Consider the following 13,103-nt stretch of genomic DNA (forward strand, 5'->3'; position numbering starts at 1 on the left):
TATATATATGCTCAAAGAAATTCGAGATCCAGCAGGCACACACTGAAGAGTCTGTGAGCAAAACAAAAAATCACTCCCCCTTTCTCATATATTATTAGATGGGAAATTTCTCACATTTGTAATCAACTTTTGATGAAATTCCCATTCCAACTCACTATTAATTTTATTACCCAAAACGTACGTGAACCATTATTTCAGAGATTTTTCAAATGACGATATTGCAGGTTAAAAGTGACGGACGATCTCGCATGTAAAAGTGACATTTTCACATGTTTCAAATTACTATTCCGTAGATTCGTTACTTTTAGTGAGACCATCACTTATAAACCGGTAAGATTGTCACTTTAACCGGCGAGATTGTCATTTGACAAACCTCTTAAATAATGGTTCACGTTTTCGAAATTAAAATGAATAGTGAGTCGGAATCGGAATTTCATCGTATTCAGCCCATGAAATGGTAATTCACCTTACTGCTGGTTGAATGAAAGGGTCAAGTAGTCTTTTGCCATTGTCACCTCTATTGCTGGTTGATCAACTTGATAGCTAATCTTTCATTATTTTTTGTACTTGGACAATTCCACCATCAATCCCAGACAAAAAGAAACGATTTTGGGATTCCATATGCAAAATCAGAGTATTTGTATAGAGGAATTTCAGGGAGGAGGAAAAGGAGGGGGAAGTATAAAAGGAAAATATGATAGTGGGAAGCTTTTTCAAAGCCTCATAAACAAAAGAGAGAAAGAGAAGTGATAGCAAGGGAGAAAATTTTCATGTCTTGATTGTTTGTTTGGTGTCTGTAATTCATTCATTTTGTTTTTTCTCTAGTCTTTCCCACCAACATAATCGATCTAATGGTTACGATGGCTATTAACATTATTTATTGTTTTACATAGAATTATTTTGTTATCAAATAATGTCGTGGGTTACCTAGCCAACTCAGCTACTTGAATTGTCATTATCAAACAAGGTCTTGGAAGGTGTAGCATATAAGGTGTTTGGTTAAGTACCCAATAAGTGTTTGACCAAATTACTAAGTGACACAATGTGAAAAAAATCCAAATTTGACAGTCTTAGGCTGTCAAATTTCATAAAATTCAACGGACTAAGATGTCAAATTGGCGTCGAATTTTTCATTGTCAATTTTTTTTTTTTTTAACGAGTCGAAATTGTCAAATTACTAAAGGATGGGAGAAATTCGACAGCTCTTAACCGTCAAGTTTGAGAAGATCGAGAATTTTGATGGTCCTAGACCGTGAAAATTCAGTTTCTAAAATTCTTGGGCCTTAACCCATCAATTTTTTCCGTCAAATTTTCCAGTTTTCACATAGTGTGAACTTCACAAGGGTGTTCACATACACTACTTTTTCATTGGAGGGGCTGATGAAACTATGCTGAATCCACCTGTAATTAGTCAGAATATGTATATAGTTGGTTGGGTGTAGGTATTATAATGCTTACCTGCAATTATATCTAGTAACTATGGAGGGACGTTCGACCACTTCGACATATCGATGGAGTAGAGTTTGTGAGAAGCTCTAAGAGATCATACTATAAGAAAATATATTAATATTTTGACTAATTACATAAAATTATATAAGAGATTTTTACAGATTTTATTTTGATACAGAAGAAGTCATAGAAGGACTAAGGTTACGGAAAATTATGTAAGAAAACGAATTAGAAAGTTTCTTATAAACAACAGATCTATTAAGCAAGTTTAGGCCTATTAGGACTCTACTACATGTTACTTAAAACGTAATAATTTATCTAAATTTTTTGGAACCGGAATCGCTAACAAATCGTCAATTTAACACCATATAATCCTCTTTATCAACACCACAATCTACACAAATAAATTGATATAACAGAAAAGAGAGGAAAAGTAAGGTAATGCTAGATTACTATAAAAACCAAACTTATTATTTGTTACAAACAATAATATTCAATTACCTGATTTATGGGTTCGCTCAGTTCGAATTCAGGTTTGCCATTCGTGGTTCACCACTCGAGAATGAACCTGGTTCGTAGGGGTATACAGAGGTGAGGGTACTTGAAGGTTCAAGTGATGAGTAGAGTGAAAAAGTGCTTGAATGACACATTTTGGGATGAGAAAAAAAAAAAAATCAAAGTTTCTAGTGTTTAAATGTTGAAGATGAGGGTATTTGGTCATTTTTCATCAATCCTCTAATAAAGACCAAGGTCAAAAAGACAGACTATGAGTTGATTTTAAGGGGTTGTCTCAAATATTATCAACGCGTGGAGGGGTTAGTTAAAAAAAAAAGAAATTCTCAGTTCATTGAATTCACTGTTTTACACGACCTGAGAGCAAATTGTACCGCATTCTGATTCGGTTTGCGGTTTGATATCAAATCAACGAATTAGGTAACCCTAGTATGGTTGATATTGATGTTGCTGTCAACGACGACAGAGCATGAGAAGTCTTGGGTTCATGGCTAGACGCATTGGGTGGGGGGCGGGGGCCTATCACCATCACCCCCACAATGCATAGGCTTCCTCCCAATGCGCAGTATCATCCCCTATCATCAAATCTAGGGCTGTCAATGGATAGCTATCCGATCGGATAGTGCTATATCCGAATTCGAATCCGAAAAAAATTATTGATATCCGAATTCGAATTTGAATCCGATCGGATATCATTAATCAAGATTCGAATTCGAATTCGAAAAATATATCGGATATCCGATAAAATCCGATTCGATAAAACCCTAACAATATACCAACATCTTCAATCGGCAAAAATCAAATCGATTTTCCTAATTTCTTCAACTTCAGAAGTTATAATCTTCAATGTATTTCAGTCTTAAAATCAAATAAGCTTTGATTTTTGAAAAAAATGATTTTAAAATCAAATAAACATTGATTTTTTAAAAAAAATTTATGAAAAATTCGAATAAAACATAAGGTTTTACCGAGAGAGAGAGAGAGAGATGAAGCATCTACCTGTTGTTCGCCGGCCGGAGAAGATGTGGTTATGGAGTTCACACGATAGAAAAAAAGAGGGTTTTAGTTTTACTGAGAGAGAGAGAGAGAGAGAGAGAGAGAGAGAGAGAGAGATGGAGGAAACCTACCTTGATGTTCACCGGCCTGAGAAGAGGGTGACAATGGGGAGCTTGCGCAGTCGAAACCCACGATCACTGGTTTTGCGTTTTAGTTGAGAAGATAAACATTTTAAGTTTAATTTTGTTGTGTAACTTGAATACACGAGATATATATATATATATATATATATAAGTTCTGTTGTGTATCATGAATACGTAATACATGTGTTTATAATCGGAGCGGATATTATCGAATCCGATTTCGTAACATCCGAATTCGTATCCGAAACTCATTTGAATGTTATAATAACATCCGAATCCGAATCTGATATCCGAAAATTTCGGATAATATCCGATTTTTCGAATTCGAATTTCGGCTATCCATTAACACCCCTAATCAAATCATTGTCGTCCATCCTAAGATTAACAATTTGACTTACGAAAATGCAGATTAGGCTTGTGTAGGACCATCATGGTGTACCATGGTATCGAACCTGACATTATACCCATCAGAATAACTCCCATGGTTCCACAAGACCTGCCAATATGAACAGTTTGTGGACTGATACATGAATCATGAATCAGTCAAGGAGGAAACGCCCGAGAACACCTACACTTGGACACTATCTTGGATTGAAAAGCACAAAAGAGGTTGGTTTGTCTTTCTAGATAACGAGTGTAATTTCATCATTAGCTTTTATGAAGCCATACTCATCTCTTTATTTTATTCTTTGTGGCAGGTTAGCGTGGTAGGTATCATAGTGGCTATGACCGTTATGATTATGGATACTGAAGGTCTCCAAGGCGCGAACCCTATAGTGGGGGCCGTGATTATTATTCTCTAGGCGCTCAACTTATGATTATAGGTCAAGAAGAGACCGGTCTATGTCACATTCTTATTCTCCTTATGAATTATGATTGCCTTAGGAGTTGTGGTCTTCGTTGTAATGTATACTCCAGGTAAGGTTGTTCCTTTGGTTTTGGAGTTGTCCTGGTCATAGGTCCGTGTAACAGTAATTGGGACACTTTTTGATAAGGAAAGTGCCGAAGTAACAAAGTAACATTGAAATTGACTTCGATTCACAGATTGCTGAAGTGGATGTGTGTACGGAGCCATAGATGCTTTTTTGTCGAGCTACGAGTGAAAAGCATTTATGGTTATGTACACACCACCACATCAGCAATGTGTGAATCGATGTCAATTCGAATGTCACTCCAGCACGACTCTTTTGATAAAAAAATGAACAACTTTCTTGTGTGTTTGAATTTGGTGCTCCTCATAACTCCAAACGTATATTGGGTTCTCATCTTTGTAAATGATCTGCTGTTGTTTATTGCTTGTTTCCATTTCCTTACATCTCTTGGTCTTGGATTTACTTGAAGATCACATTTGTTTAAACATTTATTGCTGCAAGTCTAAATGGAGAATCTGATTATTGAATGCAGGATTATGGACTAAGCTGGTTGTATTATTTCTATATGGGCCTTTTCCTTGAAGGGTCCTCCCATAAACAATTTGGTGTGCTAAGATCCCAAGTGGCAGTATAGCCTCAGTTTTCCCTCTATTTCTGGGTTGGGGTGGGTCAATCAACCCTGATATGAATTCTCAGTAGGTTTGGCAACTCATCATGGGATGGTGGTGAACAAAGGGTCATACTTGGTGTGGTCCCTATCTACCTTTTTAAGACAAACAATGGTGAAAACTAAAATCCCATGGTTTCCCGGTAAATTTTGAGGTGAGGCTCATCACCATCCCCAAGTCCAGTACACAGAAGGGGTCTTTCACTTTGCTAATAATGGATGTATTTTGGATGCGACCCTCTCCATGGCTGTGAGACGTAGGTACAAGGAAGATGTATTGGAGTTGATTGATATGAATTGTGTGTGGATGGAGTTACCTAAGTTTTGATATAGATTGATTGGTATTACACAAGTTGCTCGCTCAATGAAAATCCCTTTAAAGAAGGCATTGGTGTGTAGTGTAGTGGATGGTGACCATGCAATGGTGGTGCATCAACCATCAAGAGATCTGGTTCATAAAGAGTGATTGATGTTTGCATCAACAGAGGAGAAATCATCCCAACTACCACATTTTTTTCCATGTTCATCAGCAGCATTGCACATGTGAATTGTTGGGTGAGGGCAATGACGATGGTCAATGATGCTGTTGTGGGTTATGGGTCCAACATGTTTCCACTGTGAGAGTGGTGGCAGAGGATATCAGCTGAATATCCATTGGCCGTGTATAAGAACTAAGCTCAAAGAGGGTGAAATGCTGAAAGACCGAGATCGTAGTAGGTGGGGTAGTGGGTGTATGCTGAAAGCAAAGAAAGGTCACGGTGATGCCTTGAGGACACCAAGATCTTAGATATTGATCAATGTTGATCAGAAGATGATTAGTTCTGTACCATGAAGTAGAGTTGTTGAGCGGAAGGAAAAAAAAAAGAAAAAAGAACACGAATCAAAACAAAAACAAGCACACGCAAAGAATACCAGGGTTTACATGTTTCAACAAATTGCCTACATCCACGAAGGAGAGCGAAATAAATCTACTATCAATGATAAATATTAGTAGCAATCTCTCAAATCTCTACAACTCTCTCAGCCGGCAAAAACCTTACAAAGCAATCAGAAAAATGATAAAACTCTCTGGGCCTCAACCACTCTGGAAAAGACCCCTTTTACTTCTGAAAGCTATTTCAGTCCACGCCCAACTTAAAAGAATTTTTTTTTCTTTGTCTTGGATTATTTAGAATGGATCCTAATAGGATTTGTATAGTTTCTCCATCCACAATCTATCTATGAAAATACAAGGAAAGAATAGAAATTAAAAAACAGTTACTGGACCTCGCTGATTGTGACCCAAATGGGTGGGGGCAAATAGTACCTTCTACTTCGCAATTGAACGTATGCAAATCCTTTCAACGCATCCATCCTCTAAGTCGAATACAACTAAAGCTTGATCTCCCAATGTGTCTATATTTTTTGCAAAATAAATGGTATTCCCTTTGCTGCATCCACAATAATCTTGAGCCAAGAGACATATAGAGTTGTTCCTACCCAAGAAAAGTATACAGTTTCCTAAGCTTTTCACCTCAAACCCTTTCATCCCACTTCTAACATCTAACTTAAAAACCTCAAATCCCATAGTAACATCTCTTAACAAGTCCTGAGGTTTCGTATACCGAACCACCACCAACAGCTTCTCACATGATTCCACCAAATATTTCTGATGAGGATATCTATGGATTTCTCGTGGTGATTCTGCTATAACAGTAACCTTTGGAAGTGGAGGACCAATGGTGCATATTCAAATCCCACCTTCACTGTCAACTATATAGAATTTCTCATCATAAAATACAATGTCCTCCTAATAGAGAAACAACCACACCTGCAATGGCTCGTCAATTATGGTCCAAGACTCAATTCTTTCCTCCTGATTCAAAGAAACCCAAACTACGGCGCTCATTATGAATAACCATGACTATAAAATCAGTTCCGGGATTGGGTTCTCTAGATATGATGGTCTTCTCTGTCTGTGAAGTATGATTTTATAAATGGGCAATGTTATTAGGGGGCAACCAAGTGGAAGATCAATTCGAGTTCCCGTTAAGCTGTGTTTGGATTGAGAGAAATGGGGAGAAGAGAAAAGAAACGAGTTTCTCTACATTTATTTTGTTTGGATTGTTGTGTGTTTGGATTGAGAGAAATGGAGAGGAGAGAAACTCATTTTCTCTCCAATTCTATTGTTTAGATTGTTACGTTGGGGAGAGGAAAAAAAAAATTCTTTCTCTAAAAAAAAAGGTGGAGAGAAATCCTTTTAAAATATTTTATAATTGCAACTCTGCCCTAGATCTTTTTTAAGATATTTTAAAATTCCAAAGTTCTCTCCTGTCAATCCAAACAAGGTGGAGAGAAATTGAATATAAATTTTTTTTCATCGAAGAGGCTGAGGAAACTATGCCCAATCTTAGGTAGCAGCCATGGAGGCAGGTAGCAGTTGCAGTAGCCATGCAAGTTGGTTTCGTGGAAAATAAGATCGCCATTGTACGCAAACAGATCGAAATTGAAGATTATTGGTGTAGGTATTAGGAAGCTTACCTGCAATTATGTATAGTAACTCTGGAGGGAGGGAGGTCCGACCACTTGGACATATTGATTCAACTTTTTCCAAGTATTTGAAGGAGTAGAGCTTTGCGAGTAGCGAATGAGAAACAAAGTTTGTGTGAAAATAGGACCAGGTTAAGGAAAAGGAAAATTATGTCAAGAAAACGAATTAGAAAGTTAATTAAACAACAGATCTATTAAACAGGTTTAGGCCCATTAGGACTGTCTCTAATACATGTTGCTAATAAAACAAGTAATTTACGAGAATTCTAGTAAAGCGTAATAATTTATCCCCAATTTATGGAATTTGGAATAGCTCACAAATCATCAATTTAATACCAGAATTGGAATCGCTATACATCATCTATTTAACACCATGTATCCTCTTTATCAACACCACAATGTACACAAATAAATTGATATAAGAGAAAAGTGAGGAAAAGTAAGATAATGCAAGATTATCATAAAAATCAAACTTATTATTTGTTACAAACACACACACACACACACCCTTGAACGCATATTCAATGGTATGGTACTATGGTTGATATTGCTGTTGTTTTCAACCACGACAGAACATGGGAAGTCTTGGGTTCATAGCTAGACGCATTGGTAGTCCTATTCTTTCACCATCACCCCACAATGCATAGGCTTCCTCTCCATGCGCCGCATCATCCCCTATCATCAAATCATCGTCATCCATCCTAAGCTTAACAATCCGACTTATGAAAATGCAGATTATGCTTGTGATGACAACATTCCATGCAGCAATGAAACCCACTCCTATTAGCTGGAAACCCATCTGGCGTAAACCCCCAAGGTAATTCTTTTCTAAGACACTATACACTAGGCCTGGCCCTTGCCTGTCGCTGTTATAGAACATTCTCAAGTAGCTTGGCTTGGCAAAGAGGCCAGCAAGGAGACCGCCCATTGTGCCAGCCACAGCATGTGTGTGGAAGACGCCTAATGGATCGTCAACCTTTTGGAAAAAGGCTGATCGCTTGTGTAGGACCATCATTGTGTACCATGGTATCGAACCCGACATAATGCCCATCAGCATTGCTGCCCATGGTTCCACAACCCCTGCCATCATATACATAATAAGCTTTTATGTTTCTTATATGTGACATAAGATCTTAATGAGCATAGAATGGAATGTGAAAGAATGATAAAGACGAGAATGCATGAGAACTAAGTTCAAAAATATATTAGGGTGCCGAATGCTTTTGGATTGATGGCCTCTGCCTTTTGTTTTACCTACTCCATTACCACTTACTCTATCTTATGAAGGTAAATATATTTTAAATCCAAAGTGTAATAAGAGTTCAATTTTGTTTTACTCTTTCACTATTGACTCAAGTTGATAGTGGGGGGGGGGGGGGGGGGGGGGGGGGGTGGATGACAAAAAAGATATGCCCTTATATGGACCAAATTTTTAAGTTCTTTAAAGTTTTTATGAATTGGTCAGAGTAGAGGAGTGAATAAGGCTAACCTGCACCAGGGGTGATGCATACAAGGCCAGTGATCATCCCTTGCACTGCACCTATAACAGAACTCTTTTTGTAAAAGATCATATCCAAGGACAACCAGACCAAGAGGCTGACTGCAGTACAAAAATGGGTGTTGAGAATGGCAAGAGATGAGATCAAATTGGCAGAGAATGGTGAGCCTCCATTGAAACCACTCCAACCTAGCCAAAGCAATCCTGCACCTCCCAACATGTGAATTATGTTGTTTGGAGGAGAATGCTGCCTATCACGAGAAATCCTTGGTCCCACCTGATCACCCCAATCAATCATCACACACACACACACACACATCCATATATATATATTTCCAATATTTGAAAAAAATTAAAAAACCAAAAAAGTTATCAAATGCTTGGACCATTGTGGGATCTACCAATTTCTATTTAGTGTAATGATTTTCTAACTCAACCATGTGCAGTTGTGTAGCCAGAGGCAAAAAATCTACGATTCTTTGCACATGCCATGTCGATGAGTTTTTGAGTTATTCTATCAGATTGAGTTACAAAATCAGCATTCTTCTATTTATTATAAGAGTAACTATTTTCTAACTCCCCCATATGGCATACTCAAAATACTCTCCTGATGTAGCATGTGCTAGAACTATAAATCTTTTTTCCTTGGGATACACAACTACACATATTTATGGGGATGTGTAGATGTGTATCCCGAGGCATAAAGTCTATGGTTCTAGCACATGCCATGCCGGGAGAATATTTTGAGTATGCCACATGGGGGGGGGGGGGGGGTCAGTTTATCACGACTCTTATTATAAATATAGTATAACTTCCTAAATTATCATTGTGTGTTTTAACAAAAAAATCAATAATATTAGATACGTAGTATTAAGGTATAAATACAATGTTGTAAAAATTGAACTGATGATGATCGAACCAAATATTTGTCAAAATGATTGGATCAACAATGTATCTTTATTAAAAAGCTTAAAATAGGCATACATTTTTCCTAAAATACCTTTATTTATTAATAAAAGGATAATACTAAAAAAAACAGATGGTTCATGCAGGTCTAACCCATTCAGACTATTGTTGGGTCTGATTTATAAAACACTTGATGAATATTAAATAATTTTTCATAATAGAGATTATAGTATTTCAAACATCTCATCTTTGAAAAGAATCCTATAGATATATGGGTCCCGTTCAGCACCCAATATTTTTCCTCACCAAAAATCAGCCCATTCTAAAACTTCTAACCCATGTAGGACAAAACATGTTGGGCAAATTGATATATATATATATATATATTATATATATATATATATATATATATATATATATATATATTAAACAACTCACATAAACAAGTAGTTCAATGGTTGAATCAACAATTCGTAAAAATTAACCATTCTTCAAAAATTTCTAGTACTTTTCGAATATGATGGTGAACTTTATCAGGATAAAAAAAGGTTGGACCAAACCAGAGCACTCGTTTGGCCTGCATTTGACGACCTACATTATTGAAACTCCATAGAGCATTATGGTCTGTTTCAAAGATAATTGGAGTTTCTCCTCTGATAACTTAAATCCAATTTGCCTTTTGCATCACAAACTTCAACACAAAATGGTTGAAGTTCCAACCATGCACCCCAATCCCACAGAGTTATCCAACCAATCATGCTAGACTCATAACTTTAAGTTTAATTCATCATGACAATGAAAAAGGTTAGAATTCATTTCAAGAGTTATTTCCTACCGTCAAAACCATTAACTTCCTCAACCCTGTCTTTCAACTAGACTGTAAAACTTTTGGAGTAATTGTATGTGAATGCTTTTAATCACGCTTGAATCCCATGGTTTAGAAATAAGTAGTCAACCAAAACCCTATCACTGCCCAAGGTATGTAATTGTAACCAGTTGTAGACCTTTCAATTGGGCCCATTTGACCAATGAACCCAACCTATACCCACAAAAGAGAAAAGGGTTAGGGTCCAACTCAAAATTTCCCAACCCATTAAATCCAAGCAAAGCCTAATTATGCCCGACCTGACCCAATCGACTAGGCCCAATATCGATATAAGGCTGATCCAAGGTATAGACCTTCTCCGTAGGGCCAAGTTAAGACTCAACTAAAACCAATCCAAAAATCTCCCCCATTGAAATTCCCTAACGTGGAATCCACTAGCTGGTGTTCCCCAAGTCCGAAATTTCTGTTTTACAAAAACAAATGCGGTAAACTGATAAAATCGATGGCATGACCATGTGAAAGAGTAAAATCCAAACAGTTGGAATCACCCCGAAGGGGACACCCTTAGGGATTTATCCCAGAAATTACCTGGTGCGTGTGGGGGTAGGGGAGTGCATTTGCCTTGAGGATTAGTCAGGTGCTCTAAGTGTCCTAGATAGCTCACTTTCGAAAAAAGAAATAAAATCCAAAGACTTTCTTTTTATGACGACGTGTCTGGACTCATAGGCCCAACTAGCAAGGGTGAGGCAACCGGCCTCTATCTCACCTAAATTCCCTAGGTACATGCAATACCTCACAAACCACACATGTCAGTTAAGTCGGGACAAACCCCTATGGGTAGCCAACGAGGGGCTTGAACTCAAGACCTCTCCCGAGAGGATAATTTTAATATGTTTTGATATACTTGACATTATGACATTGATTCATCAGTTTAGCACATTTTTCTGTTAACGACAGATCTAATTCACAGAAAAACTCAATATTTTTGTAGCGGATGATGGTTACGATTTAGACTTACAACAAAATTAGGAATGTGTGCCATTTAATTTACCCAATAAGCAGCAGTAAAACCAGCTACCCCAGATGAAAGATGTATAACGTATCCTCCAGAGAAATCGACGATACCATGATCTGAAAGAAACCCATCTTCTCCCCATATAGTGTACGCCCCAACAGTGTAAGAACAGGTGAGCCATAGCGGAACAAAAAGAATCCAAGCATAGAAGTTCATCCTCCCAAGCAATGATCCAGCTAACAATATAACAGTAATGGCAGCAAAGGAAAACTCAAAGAAGACGAAAGTAGCTGTTGGGATGGAAGCCCAAGGGTGTTTTGAGAGGAGTAAGTCTTGGGAGAGAGCAGCGATATTGGGTCTTCCAGACAAAGGTGTAAGTTTGGCACCGAAGGACATTTGATGGGCCCAAAGAACCCAACATACGAGGACTGCAGCGAAGGCGTAGAGGGCCATGAAAGCAGAGTTAACAGCCCATTTCTTCTTGACCATGCTGCCATAAAGGATGATGAGTCCCGGGACGCTTTGTAGGCCTACCAAAGCTGCTGCTGTTAACTGCCAGCCATTATCAGCTTTGTTCATCCATTCGGGTGACACCTCGCTGGGCTCTAGTCCTGATGGTAAGTGCAAGGGATAATCGTCCATGGAACATGCACACACGCACACAGAGATGAAAAGTTGGAAGGAAAATGTGTGGGGTATGGAATTATAATTTTTAAGAGTATTGGAGATTCAGAGGGAAGCATTGGAATCATCAATGAGGAGTTATTTTGAGTTTGTTTGGACGTATCATTTCACAATATTCATAGCTGTCTATACATGTAATATCTTCCCGGCCTTTTGTGGAATCAACAAGAATCTTGAATATTTTATGAATATAAGAATGAGTAGAATCGGATAATTAGTTTTTATAAACGGCTTCTTGAAGTTCCCATGCTCCTAATGAAACCAAACTTCAATATATAGGATTAACAGAACAAATTTTTGTTGGGTATTATTATTAATAGACATAGTGCTAACCTAAGGGTGTCAATGGATGAGCCCGATAAGAAGTCCAGCCTGCAATGGACACGGGTTCCAAGTGGAGGCCCGTTGGGCAGTTTCGACTGCAAATTTGTTTGTTCGGCTCGCTAGAACCAAACCAGGCTTGTGCTTACCCTAACAGCTTATCTTTAGACTTGATAGGCTTGGTCCTAGTTAGAAATCTCTTGTTTAATTAGCAAAAAATTTACAAATCTTTCATTTTTTTTTTTCCAAATAATATTATTCATCCGAATTATTGAATTGTTTGGAATAATTCGTATATTTAAATAAAAAACAAACTAATTTTTATAAAATTTAGTCAAGAAAAACGCAATTGTAGCATGTTATATGTTGTAAAGTCTAAATTTGTAAATTGTAACGTGTAATACAAGTCCAACTTTGAAGTGGCCGCAGCCCACACTTAAATTTTTTGAGGGAATCCACCTTTTTAGGTTACCCATGTCATTTTTCATCTTTTCCAAAATAATGGCTTGCCCCTTTACATTTATTTGAGATACAATCTTAATTTTTCAAAGAATCATGATAATCTGACTACCCCACATGGCAAACTCAATCGATTACCCTGACGTGTCAAGTTCGGGAATGGTAGTTAACGGGTTAGTTTCAGTTTGGTTCCTAAGGCTCTTAGAACCATAACCATTATATTTT

At 37.5% G+C, this 13,103-nt stretch overlaps 1 protein-coding gene and 1 long non-coding RNA gene across 2 annotated transcripts; both read right to left on the reverse strand.

The window, feature by feature from the left end:
• Positions 1–1,660: 1,660 nt before the first annotated feature.
• Positions 1,661–3,127, reverse strand: LOC147407602 (uncharacterized). Its single transcript, XR_015176835.1, has 2 exons — positions 3,086–3,127; positions 1,661–2,957 (listed from the first exon to the last, which is right to left on the reverse strand). It is a non-coding gene; the product is annotated as an uncharacterized LOC147407602 (long non-coding RNA).
• Positions 3,128–7,479: 4,352 nt separating this feature from the next.
• LOC147407603 (ammonium transporter 2 member 3-like) lies at positions 7,480–12,071 on the reverse strand. Its single transcript, XM_086436244.1, has 3 exons — positions 11,451–12,071; positions 8,659–8,944; positions 7,480–8,249 (listed from the first exon to the last, which is right to left on the reverse strand). Exons 1-3 carry the CDS (start codon positions 12,054–12,056, stop codon positions 7,729–7,731), a joined length of 1,413 nt encoding a protein of 470 aa, XP_086292370.1. The 5' UTR covers positions 12,057–12,071; the 3' UTR covers positions 7,480–7,728.
• Between the last annotated feature and the right edge of the window lie 1,032 nt (positions 12,072–13,103).

This window comes from Akebia trifoliata, chromosome 3 (assembly GCF_017979445.1).
Source record: "Akebia trifoliata isolate Shusen 1 chromosome 3, ASM1797944v1, whole genome shotgun sequence".
NCBI lineage: Eukaryota > Viridiplantae > Streptophyta > Magnoliopsida > Ranunculales > Lardizabalaceae > Akebia > Akebia trifoliata.